We start from the raw sequence: 18,978 nt of genomic DNA on the forward strand, positions 1-18,978 counted from the left end.
TGTTCCTGTGTTTTTATCTGAGAGGCACAAATACTGATGGCTCTTAAAATACCCACCCAAGTGGCACCTAGGGTATGACACCTCTTGCATTACTCACTTTACAGGATACCTAAGATTGTGTGAATCTCTCATGAAATAAATTCACCACATATGAGGAGAAATTCTTTTGTGTCCCATCAAGCTGGAAACCACTTGTAAAAAAGCTGAGCATAGAGGTGTAGCCATCCTGAGAAACATTAACCTGCTCCAAGGAGCCTCTGTTCCCCATTTACATTTTTCTTCTTAGTGAAGCTCAAAGTTAAGTTTGAACACTTAATGGAAGAAGTAGCCTGGAGTTATTGGCTAAACTTCTTCATGAAAATTGGAGTGGTTGGGATGAAATAACAACGTCAGGTTCCTCACAGCACTGCAGGATGCTATGTTTCTGCTGTGATACAAAAGGGACACTGAGAAATCAGAGCAACCAACCAAACTCCACACAGCCCAGGTTTATTTGAAGGGGAAGGGAAAAAAAATAAAAATCAGAGATGGGAATGGATTTGGCAACAAACAGCATACATTAACTTATTTAATAACATTCAGGCCAGTCTTTGGCCCCTCCAAACCCAGAACACTACCTGCAGAGCAGCTCTCTGTCTTTGGGGACAAACCTCTCTGTGGCAACCCAAAGTTTAAGCAATGAATGTCCAAATTGTTTTCATCCCTGGCAGCGCACGCTCCACCCCCCAGCCAGAGCTGGCAGTCAGTAGCAGCAAAATGTGCTTTCCTGTAATAAAAAAAGTGCGTCCAAGCTGTCCAGTCATGCAGGCGAGTGTCACACCTAGCCCACATCTCCCCTGCTCTCACACATGAGGTGGATATCACAGATAATCAGGGTAAGTCATCCCTCAGGGATGGATCCAAAGCCTATGGGAGTGAGTAGGAGTCACAGCACCAACACTCACAGGCTCTGAATCAGGTCCTAACCTGTTACAACTGGCATGGGCTGCATCTGCCTATCTCATACGACATCAGGACAGCACAATCAGATTAATCAAGCTTGCTTTTGGAAATATTTGTCTTTTACCATAGTACCACAGTTGCTATGAAAGAGCAGCAGACTGAACAGACTTGCATCAGACAGAGGTCTTCGCAACTTCTACATTCACACCAGCTCCACTCTCAAGAAGTCCCTTTATATGATGAAAAATGTTTCCCCTTGTTGCAAAGGACTAGAACAGGTGAAAACAGCTAAATAAGTATGGAGGCATTATTATTAGAGAACAAGATAAGAAATAGAAATCCAAATTAAGTTTTCCAAACAAGAGCAAATGCATTTTAGCTTGAGCAGCCCACCAGAAAACACAGGAAGATGTCAGATGAAAGACAAATTACTTGAAACAAGACAAAATGAGCAGGTTAATGAAAGGAAAGTGGGAAAAGAGCATTTGCACCGACTCCTGTAATGCTGGGATACATTTGCACAGATCCTTTAGGCAGCATAGTTTTACAAGTCACTGCAGACGCAAGTAGGAGCTTCACGTCTTAGGAAAATCAGCAGCACCTATTCTAATCTCACTGAATAAATAAAGCTATGACTAAAGGTTGTTGGGTTTTTTTAATTCAACCTAGGCAAAAGAAGACCTCTGCATTATTATTTTCCTATTTCAGTAGAAATTTTTCTCTCTTCAAGTAATTAATCCAAAAATGCATATCCAGGCTCTACTGCACTCACACTATTCCATGACAAGTGTTCTGCACCCAACGCTATATCAGCGATGCTTACGGTGAGACAGACACTCAAAAAGGAATTATCAGAGGGGATATTGGAAAAGGTCAGCTCTATCAGCCAATTCATGTCAAATGACAAACTTCAGCTTTAGTTGATAAATTAGCACCAGTGGTCCCAAATCTTGAAAAGAGGGTTCCTACTTGCTAGCAAGCGTTGCTTCTTTTTCAATTTTGAATAATATTCTTTTCCTGAAAAATACCACTTTCCTTTAATATCTCAAGCACCACCTCATGGCATATGGAAGTATCTTCTGTGGCTAAGACTCAGGCTTTGGAGTCCAGCCTTTGCTGTGTGCAATTTCATCCCAGAAAAGACGTATTTTGATTTGCTGCTTGCGTCTTTTAAAGAATGTCAAAGAAATATATGGACTTGGAAAACAGAGTTATAAAAACTTAAAGGAAAATCTAGATGTATTTGAGCAATTTGCTGAGTTTTGTAATATTCCTAATTAAAAACAAATAAAATCAACCCTAATTTTCCAGTATGACGCACACTGAATTTTATGTTTAAACTCAGCCACAATTTAGAGCGGCCGACAGCCTCAGAAGAAGGGAGGAACCGGCGTTTAAAAAAATAACCAGGATTTTCTTAGATCGTCATGTTGACTCTAGGTACAAGTCATGCTGACAGATTATTCATCAGCAAGTTCCCCAAGAGCACGATCCAAAAAATGCCCCAAACTTTACCAGAAGATGAGCTGTGAGTTCCGTAAAATCTGAATCAGGCTGTTAGATCTGAACATGCTTCTCTTTCACAAGCGAGAAATCACCTAATCATTATATCTGCTAACAACCACTCAACAAAAATAAAGGCACAAAACAGACGCCAACAACCATCTCTCTCACAATACCATTATTTATCTTTGCTGTCCTTACTGAAGCACTCTTATAAACCCCAAAGTTCACTCTTATAAACTCCAAAGTTACAGAATGGGAATTCTGTTCAACAGAACGAAGAACTCAACTTCCAAGAAATAAAAAACACCTCTAGCATCCTATTCCCTTTTCTTCAATATTAAGAGAAAACAAAATGGCACATAACATTATTTCTGCACAAAAACATTGAATTTTGAGGCAGCCCAATCAGCAAATTCCATGTAAAGCAGACACCAAGCAGGTTTGCAAGCCAAGGTCGCACAGGGAAGTGTCAGAACAGAAAGCAATTAAGGTCCCGTTCTTCCCCTCCCTACGCAATGCACCGAAAATGAAATCAACATCCAAACTAATTAGTTTCCAGCAGAATATCAGTTTACTTGCTAACAGGAGGGTGGCTACTGCTCTCACCAAAAACTTCTAAACATACCATACAAAATCTTGCTTAAGCCACAGGGCCAAGCCAGGCACATCCCAATGTTACCATATACGGTCACCAACGCGAATATGATGGCAACTTGACAGATTTGGAACAAATATTTCATTGTCTGTCACTGAGATGACATAGGCAGGAAAATATCAGATTGTATTACCTGTGTCCAACCGGAGGTGTGGCGTGGCAGGAGCTACATTGCTGCAGGACATAGTCACTAAGGGTTAGTGACCCAAGATGGCATTAATCCCCGCAGAGGAGGGCCAGGGCAGGACACTGAGAACTTTTATGCCCAGTATGGGGCTGCTTGGAGAGAACAGGAATGGAATAACGTAAGAGATGAGCTGCTGGACCTGTGCTGTTACGCCAGGCTCAGAGCAGACATTATCCGTCGCGGCTGGGAACCGGGCTGAAGAGGCCGCCTCACGCCTTGGCTGTCAGCTGGAAGGCACAGTCCCTCTTAGAAAACCACAGCACACAGGTTTTGTTATCCAAGAGTGCATTTTGAGCACACAGGCATTCTAGTCTTCACCCGAAAGGGAAAGAAGGGGCTTGGATATCTACCAAAATAGCTCCAGAGGAAGACTTTTTTGGTACAGGCTCCCTCCAGGAGATCCTTAGCCTGGAATAAGATTGGCCACTGAGAGATTTATTCCAGACTAAAATTTTTGGAAGGGTTATTCCAGTGCACTTGCAGGTGTAGACAAGCCCTTTGTCAAAGTCTTTCAGTTTCAGCCCCAAAAGCATTGGTTCAAACACAACCAGAGTTATCTCACCCCTCATCCCATCAAACACAGACAGTTCTACCACCCGGACCTCTAGAACCAGACCTGCTCTCTGCTTTGCCTGGATATTTCAACGGTATTGCCTCTTTCTTAAGAGTTTATCTTGGTTTGCTAAGATATTCCCTTTTTTACAGCGTCCTCTACATCAGTGATGAGATACATTGGTGGGACAGAGCCAGCAGGCACAGATCTGACCCCGGAAAAACGCCCCTTTTTGCTGGGAGGTGGGAAAAAAAACCTGCCACATAAACCCAATCGGTCACTCCTGCAGGGCCCTTTGCCTTAAAAGGTGTCACCTAAATAAAGATGTAAAAATAATACAACGTAACATTTAATGCAAGATTGCAGCTGAGCATTCAACTGTCAGGAAATATCAAAGCTCAAGCGCGTGGGCAACTTAACTCTGCCCCCTTGTGCAGATGCACCACGGCACAGCCCTTCCCCAAGCACGGGCACAGCATCAGTCAGCTCCAAATTAACATCCTAACTCCAGCATAACCTAGTTCTGCCTAAAATGAGTAGAAAAGGACCATCACTTTCCCAGAGAGCCTCCTCAGACACCTTCCTCACTTGACTGCCAGCCAGCAAGCACCTATTTAACTTCTGATGCTTCCAATCAGGAGGTGCTGGCACACTTCGGGCCACACACATCTAATCTGCAATCAGGATACAGATATTAAGTGCTGTTTGACCAAAACAAAGAGCCCTTCTTCCTCCAGAGAAGAGCCTCATGACCTCAGGCTGAGATTTGGCTGAAGGACTGCCTATAAAACCTGAGCAACTGTAACAGGTAACGTTTACACATCTCCAGCAGCCAAAGCCCTTATATGAGGCGTTCAGAAAAACTCTGCAGGCACATTAAAGGCCCGGCACATTTTTCCAAGATTCTGAAATTATCCCAATGTAAACACTTAACAATTGGAGATATTTGTCAGCACAAAATAAATTTTCAAAGTTCTGGAGAGTGTCTCATCTCTGCTCACAAGTTTGACCCTCCATCTATCTCCTTCACTATCGAAAATGCTCTCAACCTTAAGGAGGTCTAAAGCAGGATTTAAATGTCAGAATTTTGTCTATGTTTTCACAGCAATGACTCCTTTTTCTTCTTCACTTTCCCTCTTTTAAATCAGCACATGAACGAATGACATTTTTTATGGGTTTGGCCCTGGCTTTTAACCTCTCTTTCTAGATAATTTTAAATAAACAGAATCCTCTCTCCACACGCTTACAGGATGGGTTTTTCCATCCAGCTCTAAAAAGTGTTCAAATAACCCAATTGCCAATATGATCCTATAAAGTTATATTAGGAAGACCTTTCCATAGGAAAAATAATGATGTCCTGAAATTACCACTGTTAATTTTCTGTCACTTCTTCACACAACAACAACAGCCAACAGCACTTCACTTTCCAGGGGGAGTAAGTGTACAAGCAAGACAATCGCAAACCAAATTTAAACAGGGTCAGCCAGTAAAGCAGCCGATATTCAGTTCACATCAGAGACAAGAATCTTTTTGTCTTCTCCTGCCCACTTCAGATCTTTTCCGGAACTCCACCAACTTCTCAGGTCCATTGCAATAATATACATCCATGAAGTCATCTTAATTCATACACTGCTGCCCATCGCCCACAACTTAAACTGAGTCTCCATTGTAAGCCTCGCCTGGAATTCAGACTTGCAGGAATTACAGCCTATATACTGTTTTCTTTTTCATTCAGCTTCCAGCCAAATCATTTTATAGTGCTTTTGCCTCCATAAAATATTTTCTTGAGAGCCAATGCCAAGAAAAAAAAAAAGCAGTGCGCTAACCCAAAATTGGGTTTTCAGAGTAGTGCTCCCCCTCTCCTTTCCCACCCTCAACCCCCCCCCCCCAAGATTTATTTTTGGCAAGTTACAGCCCAAGTGAAGGGCAAGCTTAAACCTTTTAATTCGCACATCCATCGCGCTGGATGATTTAAAGGTCTTACAACAATTCATGAAACTCTGAGACTGTTGGGAAATGCAGCTGGAGCAACCAGCATCCTAAAGTCATACCCCCATTCTCCTGGAACAATGCAGCCCCTACGTTGTGACCAGAGGAAGAGGAGCTGAAAGCCTGGATTCCCATTCAGGCCTTCCAAGGACAGCACCCACCAAGGTACAACACCAGGCAAAAGTGCAGGAAGAGCCACCGCTCCTTGCACTCTGATCCCAGAGCTTTGCTAAAAGCATCTTCCCATAAAGAAACTTCTTGTTTCCTATCCCCATCATTCCCAGGTCAATGTATTTCAATTTGCCTCTGGAAGGGTAACCTGTTTATTGAAATCTGATCAACTGCTGGAGCCTCAGTGCTAAAATACGCTCTCGCTGTTGGGAACTGTCATTTGTCTGTCACCGGGGAAGTTAATGGATGTGTTTGTTTAGTTTGTAAGTGGGAATACACGGGGCAGAGGCTGGAGGGATTACAGGAGGGGAGAGGTATTTCTGATCCACAGAGGAATGCAGTTGCTTTTCTTTAAAATTGTCTGTGTATTTTCACACAGGCACAAGAAAAGCCCCTGGAAGTTCACCTGTGCCTAACAGACCTCAGCAAAGCTGGAGTGACCACGCTCCATCCCAAACGATGGCCCCGAACCGTGCAGGTAAGGAGGCACCACACATGGGCACGAGCCTGCATCTCTGTGCAGGTAAAAAACATGCAGGGGATGAGTCCCTGCCAACAGCAACTCCTGTGGGGGGGGTCCCTCCAGGGGCACCGCGGGTGTTTGCGGAGCACGAGCCCACGGAGCAGAGGGAAGGGTGAGAGTCACAGAGTGTTCGCACCAAGCACGCTCCCCTTACCTCTCGCCGAGTCCGAAAATGCAATTATCCCTGCAAAAAGGAGCGCCAGCTGCAATTCCATTTTGAAAACCAGATCCCACTGTACAGCACAGGCTACTGTCCTCTCAGACCTGGAGGCAGGAAAAAGGAGAGCAAAATAGTTACTGGGGTGAAAAAACCCTGAACAACCCTCAACTTTGCAGAGTCTTAAATCCTATTGCAAAGACTGACAAGAAGAAACAGCAAATGAAAGAGCAACGTACTTGTAATTCATTCCTTGGTGCTCAGTGAGTAAAACTTTGCCCTCCTCTCTGCTTTAGCCTGATATAAATCAAGAACCCACTGAGGCCAGTAAGCTCCTCTAAGTTTACAGTTAATGCATAATTCTTTGGTATCCTGTACAGAATCAGTCTGGAAGGCAAACAAAACGCTAGCAAGTGGCCATAAAACAAGATTTCAGGTTAACAATTTGCGGAGAAACTTGGTGGAAGGGGGAGGAGGAATGTTACCTCTCCCATCAGCAGCCCAGAAAACTTTGTGTTGCTGCTCCAGTGCCCCTCAGCCAAGCTCCGTTCTGGGTACGCGCCTTCCTCCACTCCGAGACTTCTCTGCACAGCGCTGATTCCTCCTTTCCTCTTCTTCCCCCCCCCTCCCGCCACGCTCCCCCCACCAACAGCCTCACTTGTTTCCGTGGGCTTCAGAGGTGCGTCCCAAAGCACAACCGCACTTAATTACCCAGATTCTTGAAGATGCCTTCGCTGTGATACGCACACCCGGGGAAGATCAGGTTTACATTAATTACACCCTGTTCTCCTCCTAAAACTCTCACTCTCTAAACACTGTCTGGATTCCTCACCCTTGTAAACTCCCCGGTTTAAACACCCCGTGCCCCCAGGACACACAACAACCCGCGCACAGCATCCAGCAGAGCAAACACGGCCGCTCCGCCGTTCGCTCCGCCGTTCGCGGCGGGCAGCGGGAGCGGGGGGCGCCGGGGCTCCCCCGGGGCGCGGCGCGGCTCGGCGGTAACGGGATATTCGCCGCCGGGAATCGGGGTCGCGGAAGGGAGGGACACCCGGCGCGATGCCACCTGGTGCTGCCCCGCGCCTCGGGGCTGCGCTGGCGGCTCCCAGCTGTGCGCTCCCCGGCCCCGGCGGGGTGTCCCGGCCCGGGGTGACGCCGCGGGGGACACTTACCTTGGCTGCTGCCGGGCTCTAACACCGCGCGCTGGAGCCCATCCCCGCCGCTCGCCGCCTCATGCCCTCCGCGGCCACGGCGCCCGGCGGGCGCTCCGCCGCCGGCCTCTACCTCATCCCCCCCCTCCCCGGGGTGGCGGGGGCTGCCCGGGGGTGCCCTCCCCACGGAGCGGCTCTGCCCCTTCACCGGCTTTTTAACAATCCCCCCTCTTCGCTCCCGCGGGAGATTTTTTTCCACTCGAGAGTCACGGGCGAGGAGGTCAGGGAAAGGGGGAAACCTTGTAAATTATTTTTTTCCTGCTTTCCGGGCCGGGCTGAGCGTGTGTGTGCGGGGAGGGACAGCGGGGACCTGCCAGAGCCTCCGGGGCTCCGCGCCGCGGGATGCCCGGTGATGCCGTCCGGCGGCTCGCCCAGCCGGAATCCCGTTTAAGGAGCGAGGGGAGGAGGGGAAAGGGGCTGGGGAAGGGGAGGGGAGGTGGGGGAGAGCCGGGGAGAGAGAAACCAGCGATAAAGCAACTTTCCCTGCAGGGCTTTGTGGCGGTGGGGGCCGAGCCGCCGCGAAGGGCGGCGCGGGGCCGCCCCGCTCCAAACTTCGCACCAATCCCCGGGAGCCCCCGGCAGCCCCCGCCCTCCGCCGGCCCCGCTCCCCTTAACCCTTTGCGGGCGCAGCGGCGGCCGCGGAGCGCTCGGTGCGCCGGGAGCGCGTCCCGCAGCTCCCGCCCCGCTCCGGCCCCGCTGCAGCCGCCGCTCCCGAGCCCGGCACCGCCGGCGCCGCGCTGCGACCTCGCCGTGCCCGAGAGGGTTCTCCTCCCCGCACCCCCGTAAGCCCAGCGGCGCTGGAGACCTCCGACCTCGCAGCCCCCCCGCACCCCACAACCCGTCCCGGCTAAAGCACCGCTCTCCCCACGCCAGGAGAGAGCCCCGGCCGTGGGAACCCACCGCGCAGGCAGCGGGGCAGAGATGGGGGGCGGCTGCCCCGTTTTGATCTGTCGGCTTGGATGCAAATGATGCCAGAAAGAAGCTGGCCTGAACTAAACTAAACCAAGTGGAAAATAAACCGTGGAGATGTCAGTTCCTTATATTAACTGTTACAATTATTTATTATTTACTTTCAAACATGACTTGGCTGATGCATTCTCTCTTACAGCAAATCACTCTTTACTCAGGATCAAAACCAACCTGGCAGAATTCACCAAATAGACTAAACAAACGACAAGAAAAAATACTGCCTCAATAGCTAAACTTTTTGTATCTCGAAAGAAACATCATTGCTGTTGATGTTATAGTTTCTTAGATCTCTTGCTTGATATGCTCCAGCATGAAGACCTCCTTGAAAACAAAGTTGTCTCAATACTAGTTCAATGTGATAGGCACCAGGAGAACTCCTAAACCCAAGCCAAGAAGTAATTTGAACATCCATCTTATCTATTTTGTTAGGATTATGAAATCACACCCTCTATTATTATTGTTATTACTAAATATTTTTACTCAGTGATTCCTGACAACATTAAATCTTGATTCACAAAATCAATGTGAAAAACATCCAAGACTAAACATATAAACCCCTTGAGCCAGAAACAAACAAAGCAGCTGACAATAGTTTTTATATCTTACATATTTATATCATCATTTTTATCATTAAAGTTAATTCAGCTCAGGAATTCCAGATGGACTCCTCCTCCTATCAGGCAATAACTTCAGCCTCATTGATTTCAAAGACAGTGTTGACTGAGGGAAACCTTCAGGACTTACCCTACGTGGCCATGTTCATGCCATGCCTTCTGATGAAATCACTCTAACTTGCACCGGAATAAGAACACAACTTCATGCTACATCTCGGGATGATGTGTAAAACACCTCTTTGTAACATTTTCCAGTCATTTCACCCCAATGGAGTCAAGGTCTTTGTCCCAAGGACATCGTCCCAAAGGTGATCCAGCCCTGAAACTATCTACGCAACCTCTGTTTGCGTGCAGAATGAAGTCCAAAGCAGCCCCAGTTCTGGTGCAGATGTGGGACATTGGTTCACAGTCAGGTTTCCTACCAGGTTAGGGGAACCTGACTGAGCTCCTACTCCTCGTCTTGTTTTCCAAGTCATGCACTGAGATTGAGGTTTAAATCCCAGATACACCACGACTATCTTGTCTCAGACTGTCTAGACTTGGGTGAGCTCTCTCTGGGTCTCAATCAGCTCTGAAAGAAAAGACCTTCTTCCAACCCAGGCTGTGCCCAAGCCCAGCACCAAGCACCCAGCTCAGGTTGGACACAGAGGACAAAAATCCCATGATGGATCCACTCCTTCCATCCTCACTTCCTTATTGGAAATCACATGTGCCTTTGGAGGCTCCAACATCTTTCAGACTGAGCGTTTCTCCTCCCAGTACAACTATAAAGCAGCAAAATCTCTCCTGCAGCCTTTCACCAGTGTGAAGTTCTGGGAGATGGAAGATTACAAGAAGTTAAAAATTATTCAGGTGCTCAACACCTTCAGATGCCCTTTAAGCCCCTTCCTTAGGCATCCAGAAAGATTTTTAAGAATCTGATTCCAAGTGATGTTGCAAAGGGATTACGCGGGGCAGGGAATGGAGCCCACAGCTTCCATACCCCAGGCGAAAGTAACCAGAAAATAAACCTTTCTGACTTCAAAATGTCAGCACTATTTTTTTTTTTTTCAGGGGCTTGTGAATGCCTGAAAGAAAGTCTGAAACCATGCTGTAGACTTCATCCATCTCAATCCCAATACCATAATAAAGGAATAAATGTAAAATATTGATACAAGAAAAATAATTAATATTCCTGAAACAGCTCCTAGTTTATCAGAAACAAAATCTCATGTTGTTTTCCCAACGCTTCTACCTAAAAAAGGAAACATGCAGAGCTGTGGGTTTTTTTCTGGGCTGGCTGTAATTTGCAGGATGATTGAGTAGTCTGAAAGTCAACAGCCCCAGTTTGCTCCTGCACCCCATGGTCCTGAGACAAGGCAGTGGGAAAACAGCTTTCTGGAGCGGACAAACAAAAACGAATGCTAAGCAACAAAATTCATGTCTCCACATGGCCTGAGAAGGAGCCTAACAGTCCATTTGTATCCCAGTTGTCCCCAAAGCCCTGTTTCCGGACCGTGGCTTTTCAAATTTTGCATAGCTGTGATGGTCTAGTGAACATCCATCCCCAGGACGACTTTCCTTATGTCTCCAAAACCACAAACTGGACTTTTTCCAGCTTTTTTACCTCTTTTCTCACAGGAGCTGCTCACCTCCACTATCACAGAACTCCCTTTCCCCCCATTTCCTCCCTCCAATCTTGATTGCTTTGCCTTTTCTTTTCCCTTGTAGATGACCTGGGAGACACAGCACCTCCGGACTGTAATTCCCGACCTGTTCCCGTGAATTTTTTTTTTTTTTTTTTTTTTTTTTCCAGCTGCAGGTGGCAGCCACGCTGTCGGATTCCCTGTGACGCTCCACGGGGCTGCGGTTATCCAAGCGACTCGGGCTGGCAGCAGTGCCTTGCCCGAGGAGCACGAGGCCCCGTGGCACGGGTCCACGGCGACATGCCACCGGGGCGGAGGGTGTGCGGGGCTGGGCGGCTCCGCGCAGCTGACGGAGCACGTGAAGGTGATGGAAGGGCATGACCAGGATTAGCACATTCCCTCCACCTGCCACCCCGTCCATGCAGCCCTCCTCTGGTTACTCCAGCGGGAGCCGCCACGTGGGGTCAACCTGAGCATCCCTCCCGGATGCCTGGAAAAGGGGGTTGCTCTGGATGCAGGGAAAGGTAAGTAACGTGGTTGATGGGGCAGAGGGCAGATTTCCCTGGGTGGATGGGTTCTGATAAAGCATTTGGTGTGTGACAGGGCAGCACAGAAGATGTCACAGCTGGGAAGACAAGGAGCCCAAAATGCACTTTTCCATTTGTGCGACACCAGAGTCACTGCACTGCTCTGTTTGTGTCTATAGTTAAGGCTGAAATGGTGTCTTTCAGAGAAAGCAGTGTTTTATGAGAGCAGAATCACTATCTTCCCTATATGTGGTAACTGAGACCTAGCTATGACCTAGGTAATATTCAGAGGGGATGAATGGGCAGATGGAAAGATCAAACAGGGTGATACAGTACTGAAATCTATATTTTTCTCTTAATAAAAGATGTCATATCTTTTCTCATGGAAAATATCCATTTACTCCCTTAGTAATATACATTCTCTCATGTAAATATACATTTACTCCCTTAGATTAGCTTTGCTCTAAGTGGTGTTGCAAAGAAACAAATGGTTCATCATATGTATACGGTTCACTTTTATACATGAAGCATGAATTCCAATGTCTGACAGAGAAGAAAGGATAGTAACAGGGTTAGATGTCCTATCATGCAAGCCTTGGGTCTTGTTCAGGATGCTGGGGAGTCACATTTCCCCATGGCCACTGTACCAGGGCTTTCATGGCTTTTCACAGGCACAAATGATCCCTCTGCTACCTTGTGGTCTTTGTGTTGGTCTGAAGCACCACCAGCAGAGAGTTCCCAGCCCTTTCACCAAGGGCTGGTCTCACACACTGCCCAGCCTCACTGTGCCTGGCGAATGTGCTTGGATTTCTCATTGGTGCTAAATTTGCACATGATGGCATCTGCAGGAAATAATTTCCACAATTCCAAGTTGGCCCAGAGGCCCTATCTCTCTTGGCCAGGTTAGGCACGCTGTGTCAGCACTCCCTGGCACCAGGGAAACGTGACAGCCCTGAGCAGAGTCCAAGAGGTGCTCGGGGAATGCCAGCCCAGCCCAGCCCAGGCCAGAAGGATGCATCTCGTTGGCAGTGTGAGTCCCTCACGTTGCCTTCCCAGCGGCTGCCAAATGAATTTCAAGGTCTCAGTGTCTAGGACACACTACTCAGCTGCTTAGCTCATGTCTCCAAGATGGGTGACAGCAGAAGAAAACTCCTCTCTCCAGGATAAGCTGAACTTTCCTCCCAAAGGCAAAGCTCACTTGTGCAGGAGAAACAGCATCCCAAAGCAGCACCGTGAAGTACAGACCAATATTCCCCGGGTGACAGCCTCAAGCAGCCTTCTCTACTCCAAAAGCGTGTATAAGAAAGTCCTAGTATAACAGAACACTACAATTCATGCAAAATCCTCTTTCCTCGTGGGAAAGGTAAGAACAAGGAAGGGGTTTAGATCAAGCAATCTAGATGGAAGTACACACAGAAGGTTTAGACACACAGGGCCCACACCTCGTTTGCTTTTTTGTCTGACTTCTCTCAGTAGATCTAAGAAAACATACTACATCTCCAACAAAATCTGCTCCCCTTCTATCCAACAACTACACCATGATCATAGGAATAAACCACATCTGAGCACTCTTTCCACACGCCTGGAAGGTGCTCACCTGTTCAGATGAAGAATATGGTACAAAAAGCTTATGGCAGACAAGGCTGCCATTTGTTCTAAAGCATTATACTCCTCCTTTTGTTAATTATATCTCATTCCTCTTTTTCATATCCCTTTGCATCACTCTGTACTTCTTTCCACTCTTAAATATTCACAGGCAGTTCCCTAACTCTGCGGTTGTTCAAACTAGAAGTAGTTAAAGTTTCCAAATGTTCTCCATAAACACATCCTTCCTCAGGCCCCGTATCCTTTATATCACTCAACACTGGTTTCTTGGAGTCAGTCTGACACTGATGTATGAAGGATTTGATTTTGCTTTCCTTCTACATCTGGCTAGAACAAGAATAATCCCACTGGAGCCATTGGAATCATTCTAAGTGAGAAAAAAACCTGATCAAACCAACAGACTCATATGAGCAGCCACTATTCAGTCCAGGTAGGCTGAGCTGAAGACTCTGAATATGCACCTTTCAATCTAAATATCTCATCTTGGGGGGAGACCACAGTTTTGAAGGCCTAAATCTCCTCTAACTGCTCCCTCACATCATCCTCCTGTAGAAGGAGATTTGTACACGTTGATTAGCATTGGGTTTAGCAAACAAATGTAGCAAACATGAAAGAGGAGTTGTGAAAAATAACAAAAAAAAAAAAAAAAGGCCAATATCAACAGACAGAATGAAAAACAGAAATGCCAAGTATTAATTGCTGAACAGACGTGAGGAATGTTAAGGGAAACTGTTTGGGGATTTATGTTCAAAAAAATAAGACAACTTCCCAAACTATTTCCTTTCAAATCTCTCAGCATTTTCCATAAATTCCATGTGCATGTGTGGTGCTCTCTGATAACATACAAATCTGCATGCATAAACTGTTTTGAAATGTTTGTACAGTTTCATCCAAAAATATGACTATATGTTTGTGTTTTAATTGTCAGCAATGGGAGATTAGGCAAGAGCCACATGCATCATGTCAGGGGCACTGACTAAGTTTAGGTGGTACGAGCACAGCCTCCCCCCTTTTTGGCTGGGTCTTGATAACAAAGAGAAACCAAATTATCTGAAGGACAAACCTGCAGTAAAGCAGCAGCACAGTCCCTGCTCTCAGTGACCGTGGTGCTGGCCCAGATAAACCCCCTGAAACCAATAAAGCCATTTCAGATTCATACAAGTGTAACCAGGAGCAGAAATTTGCTGATTTCCAGGTCAGACATCAGAGTTTTTGCAACTCTGCAAAAAAATAAAGCCTTGTAGGGGGGTAGGTGGGGGGAAGAGGGACTGACACTTCGCCTCAATCAGTGTTGTTTGAAATGTCTTTCATTTATTAACATTCTTGCTGAAGCCGAACTTTAGTTCCACTCTATCAGGAATATAATGCAGCTGCATTTTCTGGATGGGAACACCACCAAAAATATGTTAACTATACAGTCGACAGCTATGTCTTGTTTACTCTCATGTGTAAGAACCATACGGAAATGATCCTCGTAGGAAATTTCTATCTGTATGCAAATAGAAACAATAGGAGACTGGAATGGGATGCTTCCTGAGAAATGGGGTGAGAGAGCTGTGCTGCCTTCTCCCCAGTAAGCATCTTGTTCCAGCCTGCCTGGACTGGCAGGACCTTTGTTTTGCCCAGGGTTTGCCTGAGAAACTCTCCTTGATTCCCCCAAATAGAGATCCAGCCAGGGCTGCTCTGGCACAGCACAGAGTTTGCAGGGAAGATACATCCATCACTTCAGTGCTTTTCAGTCTCTCCTGGAGATGCAATTTTTCTGAATCTTGTGGATGGCCCTCAGCCCATGCAGCCATACCACCCCAACAGCACAGCCATGGCTTTACTCCTGATGGGAGACGAGTTTCCCATGAGGGCATCTCTGAACTCAGTGGGCTCTTCTTGGCCCTTCAGCTGCTCAAACGTTCACCAGACTCTCCTTGTCCTGCTGTTGTGCCCATGGCTTCATCCAACAGCACCACTGGGGTGGCTGGGTGTGCAGGGCAAGGCTGGGGGGGCACTCTCACACCAGGAGGACAAACCTTGATGGACCTGAGGAGCGCTGCCCGCTTGCCCATAGCCCAAAGAGGACGGATACAAAATCCACCATGGCATGATGCACCCGACACTACATGGAGAGCATCTGGCCCACCCTCCCCAGGCACTGGGAGGATTAAATATTAACCACACCAAGTCTGCTCAGGCCTGGATGATGCAAGGCTGCCCCTTGGTCTGGGCAGCAGCCCCCTGAGCCATCCTCAGCGAAGGGAAGAACAGAGAGCTAAGGAGCCTTGGAAATACGTAAGGAGCTGGCAACATTCACTGCCAAACACTTTTATCTTTCGACAAAGATAAATCTGTTGCTTACTTAACCCAGCCTTTATGAAACTCACAGCTCTGGGTTTCCAAAATAACAGGAGCAGAGTAGGGCTGGCCAGTGTCCTGGTGAGCAGCAGATATACACAGGGCAGGGAGAAGGTGACAACATATCTCATGAGAAAAATGGCTGGATAGTAAATCACATATGATAGAAATAAATAAGAACTTAACCTCCATGGGCCAGTGGACTTATCTTCTCATGTTTCTGTAAAGTGCAGGTGTCTGTTTACTTAAGAGAGCTATTAAGATATAGTGTTAATAATGGAGAACAAAAAAATCTGCTACTCAAAAAGAATAATGAAGAACATAAAAATCTTGCATGGCAGGGCAGATGTAATGCAATAGTGAGAGAGCAAAAGGTGACATAAATACATAAAAGGGTGTGCTCAGCTGTCATACGGTTTGTTACCCAAGGCCAGAGGGAAGAGGAATGTCGGGACACAAGGCACAGCACCCACTACAGTGCTGGCTCTGAACTCCAAGGTCTGCTCATTGGGGTGCTTTTATCCATGTCCTACACAACTGTTAGTTCAAACAGATTAATGTCATCCCAGGGTTCGGGTGTGGAGCTTTGGTGGGGCTTTGGGGCCTTCCTCCTCCATGAGGTCCTGCATCTGACTGACCAGGCATTACCCATTTGCCAGAGTTTTTGTCAAATCTCAGGCTTCTTGCAAAAACAAGCCAGCCTCCACTCTCTTTTTCAGGTTATTTGCTTAGTTTTCACAGGGATAGGTGCCGCAAAACCATTACAACTACTGGCAATAGAAACTCCCTTTTTATCTATAAATCTCACCAGTCCCAGGAAATACTAATTTTCTTTTAATACTAGAGTTATTATCTGGCAAGAATATAGCCCCTTCCTCTGCCACCCATGACCCAGGCTGAACCTGTTTGGCCTGTGTTATTGTGCTAGTGTAATTCAGTGGAAAAGAGATTGGATTAAACTGGCAGCTCTGGAGGAGTAAATAAAAGGAACATGCTCTAAAGAGTAAATAGACAAGTCTGGGTATAATGAAATAACTCCTGGTCATGCTAAATCAAAGAGAAAATAATGCCCTTACTAAAATCTGCTCACGGGTGTTTGTCCCTGCAAGAAAGAGAGCCAACAAAACCCAGAGGGGAGCAGAGGATGCTCTAGGGTGCTCTAGGGGTATCCACAAACCCACACTAGAAACAGTACCCAAACCAAGGAAGTCTGAAAGAAAAAAAAAAAAAAACCAAAAAGAGGAAAGCTCCCTGTAGCAGTCAAGCTTGTGCTGGGGAAGAAACCCAATTTCTGAATAATCTGTACAAGTTTCCAAGATGAATTTATAAAAAGCCAGGTTAGCTCCAGGTAGTTTCTCACTGATTCTAGATCAAATTTGTATAGCAACAGAAATACTATTTTTTTTTCCTCACTGCCAGCCCTGCAGCTCAACCTGGAGTGGCAGGTTGAGTTCTCAACTTCACCTCCCCTTTTTCTTTCACGCTTCTCAAGTAAAGCCAGAAGCATGTTTGATGTTTGAAGGCAGTTAGGGGATTTTCCTAGCACAGGGAATCCTACAAGAGCGGCCAGCAGCTTCTGTCCAAGCCAGCAGCACAATGTCCTAAGGCAGGAGAGAGGGCTGGGAGGATTCAATACTCCCTGGCAGCCTGAGCATGAAGATTCCAACTTTGGGAAGGGTGACCTGGCATCATCAATCAGCTCAGCTGTAAAGTCAACTGATTTGTCTTCCTCCACAGGCAGTTTTACCTCCAGCAAAAAGTTGAGAAGCTGCTGATACAAAGCTCACTGCATTCCCCCTCAGTCACCAGGAATTTGTACTCCAGGAGCACTGCAAGAGAAACAGGGCACTCACATCTCCAGGACCAAAATAAGAAAAAACTTTTTTTTGCAAGCCAGTGGCTGATTCTGGCTGTCTTCACTCCTGTATAATCCATGGTGGATCCTGGTCTGTCTCCAGCCCTGGGCTGGCCTGCAGAGAGCAGGGGAAAATATCTCAAAATCAACTCTCATACTTGCTCATATGAGCATTAAATATCCAAGTGGGGTAAAGCATATGTGGAGCCGCATTTCAGAGCTGACATCCACATTTTCATGCAGTGGCATCAGAAAAAACATGTTGTGCATGTCTCGGGGAAATTTGTTTCCCATCAGCTGCAGAGGAAATTCTCAGCACTTTAAAGGTGTGAGGGTCCTTCCCACGGGAAAATGGGACAGTGAATCTGGGAGCCAAAAGTGAAGTTCTCTTCCTCATTTCTACAGTGACTTTAGTGACAGAGCTTTAATGGAGAGTTTTGACAGTATACAACATTGTTATATGTTGGCTCAGCTTTATGGATGCATTGCCTCTCCCCTGCTAACAAGGGAATAGGGATCATCATTTCAGCTGAAAGACATGCAAGTGCAGGAAGACTAAAAATATACCATTTTATGCAGGCATTTTTCTAACCAGACCCTAAATGTCTTCTTCATAAATCATTTGCTATTATGAAAAGGGTAAGAACGTTTGAACATTTCAGAGTCCTGATGCAGCCATAAATTGAGATACCCAGATTACAGACACAACCACCCCTACTTGAGCATAGCACTTAAAGTGAATAAATGGAGAGAAGGAATTCCACATATTGTAAAGTTATACAGTGCAAAAGAATTCTTCAAGGAATATGACATCCTGAGCCTTAGACAAGAAAATCCAGGCCAGGCATTAGGGAAAAAGTGAATACATTTCAAGGCCAGGCAGAATCACCAGGATGATCAATCTGAATAATCCAAGGTGCCTAAACTCAGCCATATTTTCCAAAGAAGTGGAGTAAATGTGACTTTGTTGTGTGATTGAGAACCAAGGTGAGCGACTTGTGTTATGAACACCAAAGTCATCTGCATGAAAGGGTCCTCAGGGCACCACTTCAGAAAAGATTCAAAAGCAAAGAGGTAATTAAAACTGCAGGTCAGCAAATCACTGACCATGACTCCTGGTGGGAAGAGCCATGCCAGTGGTGTGCTCTGGCAGGAGGACACTCAGCTCTGTGAACCCCTGTGCACCGGGCAGATGGCCATTAGTGCAAGGAGTGGCCCACCAGAGCTTCTGCTTTCACCACCTAAAAGTTCCTTACAACCAGTCCTAGAGTGACTCTTTGCTTTCACCTGGCTGAGATTTACTCCCAAAGTGTGTTTTCCCAGTGAAGTTGCAGGGCACACTCATGTTGACACCATCTCCAAGCAACACACAGCCTGTGCCTCACGAGAAGTGCACACAGCAGGGGCTTCAAGATGAGCTGGAGGAAATTTGGGTGCAGGAAGTAGGGCTGCATGGCTTGAAACTCAGGAGTGCAGAAAAGAGCAGCATCCTTCAGCACAAACAAAAATCTTTGTCTGTGAAAAATGGCTTGTCAAGAGAATG

General features: G+C 46.6%; 1 protein-coding gene across 1 annotated transcript in view; it reads right to left on the minus strand.

Annotated features, from left to right (window-relative positions):
• FGFRL1 (fibroblast growth factor receptor like 1) overlaps positions 1-8,366 on the minus strand; it is a 165,326-nt gene extending 156,960 nt beyond the window's left edge. Inside the window, exons 1-2 of the mRNA XM_082281712.1 lie at positions 7,856-8,366; positions 6,681-6,790 (exon numbers count right to left, since the gene is read on the minus strand). Of these exons, the coding sequence (XP_082137838.1) occupies positions 6,681-6,741 (61 nt within the window). The 5' untranslated portion in view covers positions 6,742-6,790; positions 7,856-8,366. The remainder of the gene's footprint in view (positions 1-6,680; positions 6,791-7,855) is intronic.
• Between the last annotated feature and the right edge of the window lie 10,612 nt (positions 8,367-18,978).

The sequence above is a fragment of the Coloeus monedula genome (assembly GCF_965178545.1).
Source record: "Coloeus monedula genome assembly, chromosome: 5".
NCBI classification, from domain to species: Eukaryota; Metazoa; Chordata; class Aves; order Passeriformes; family Corvidae; genus Coloeus; species Coloeus monedula.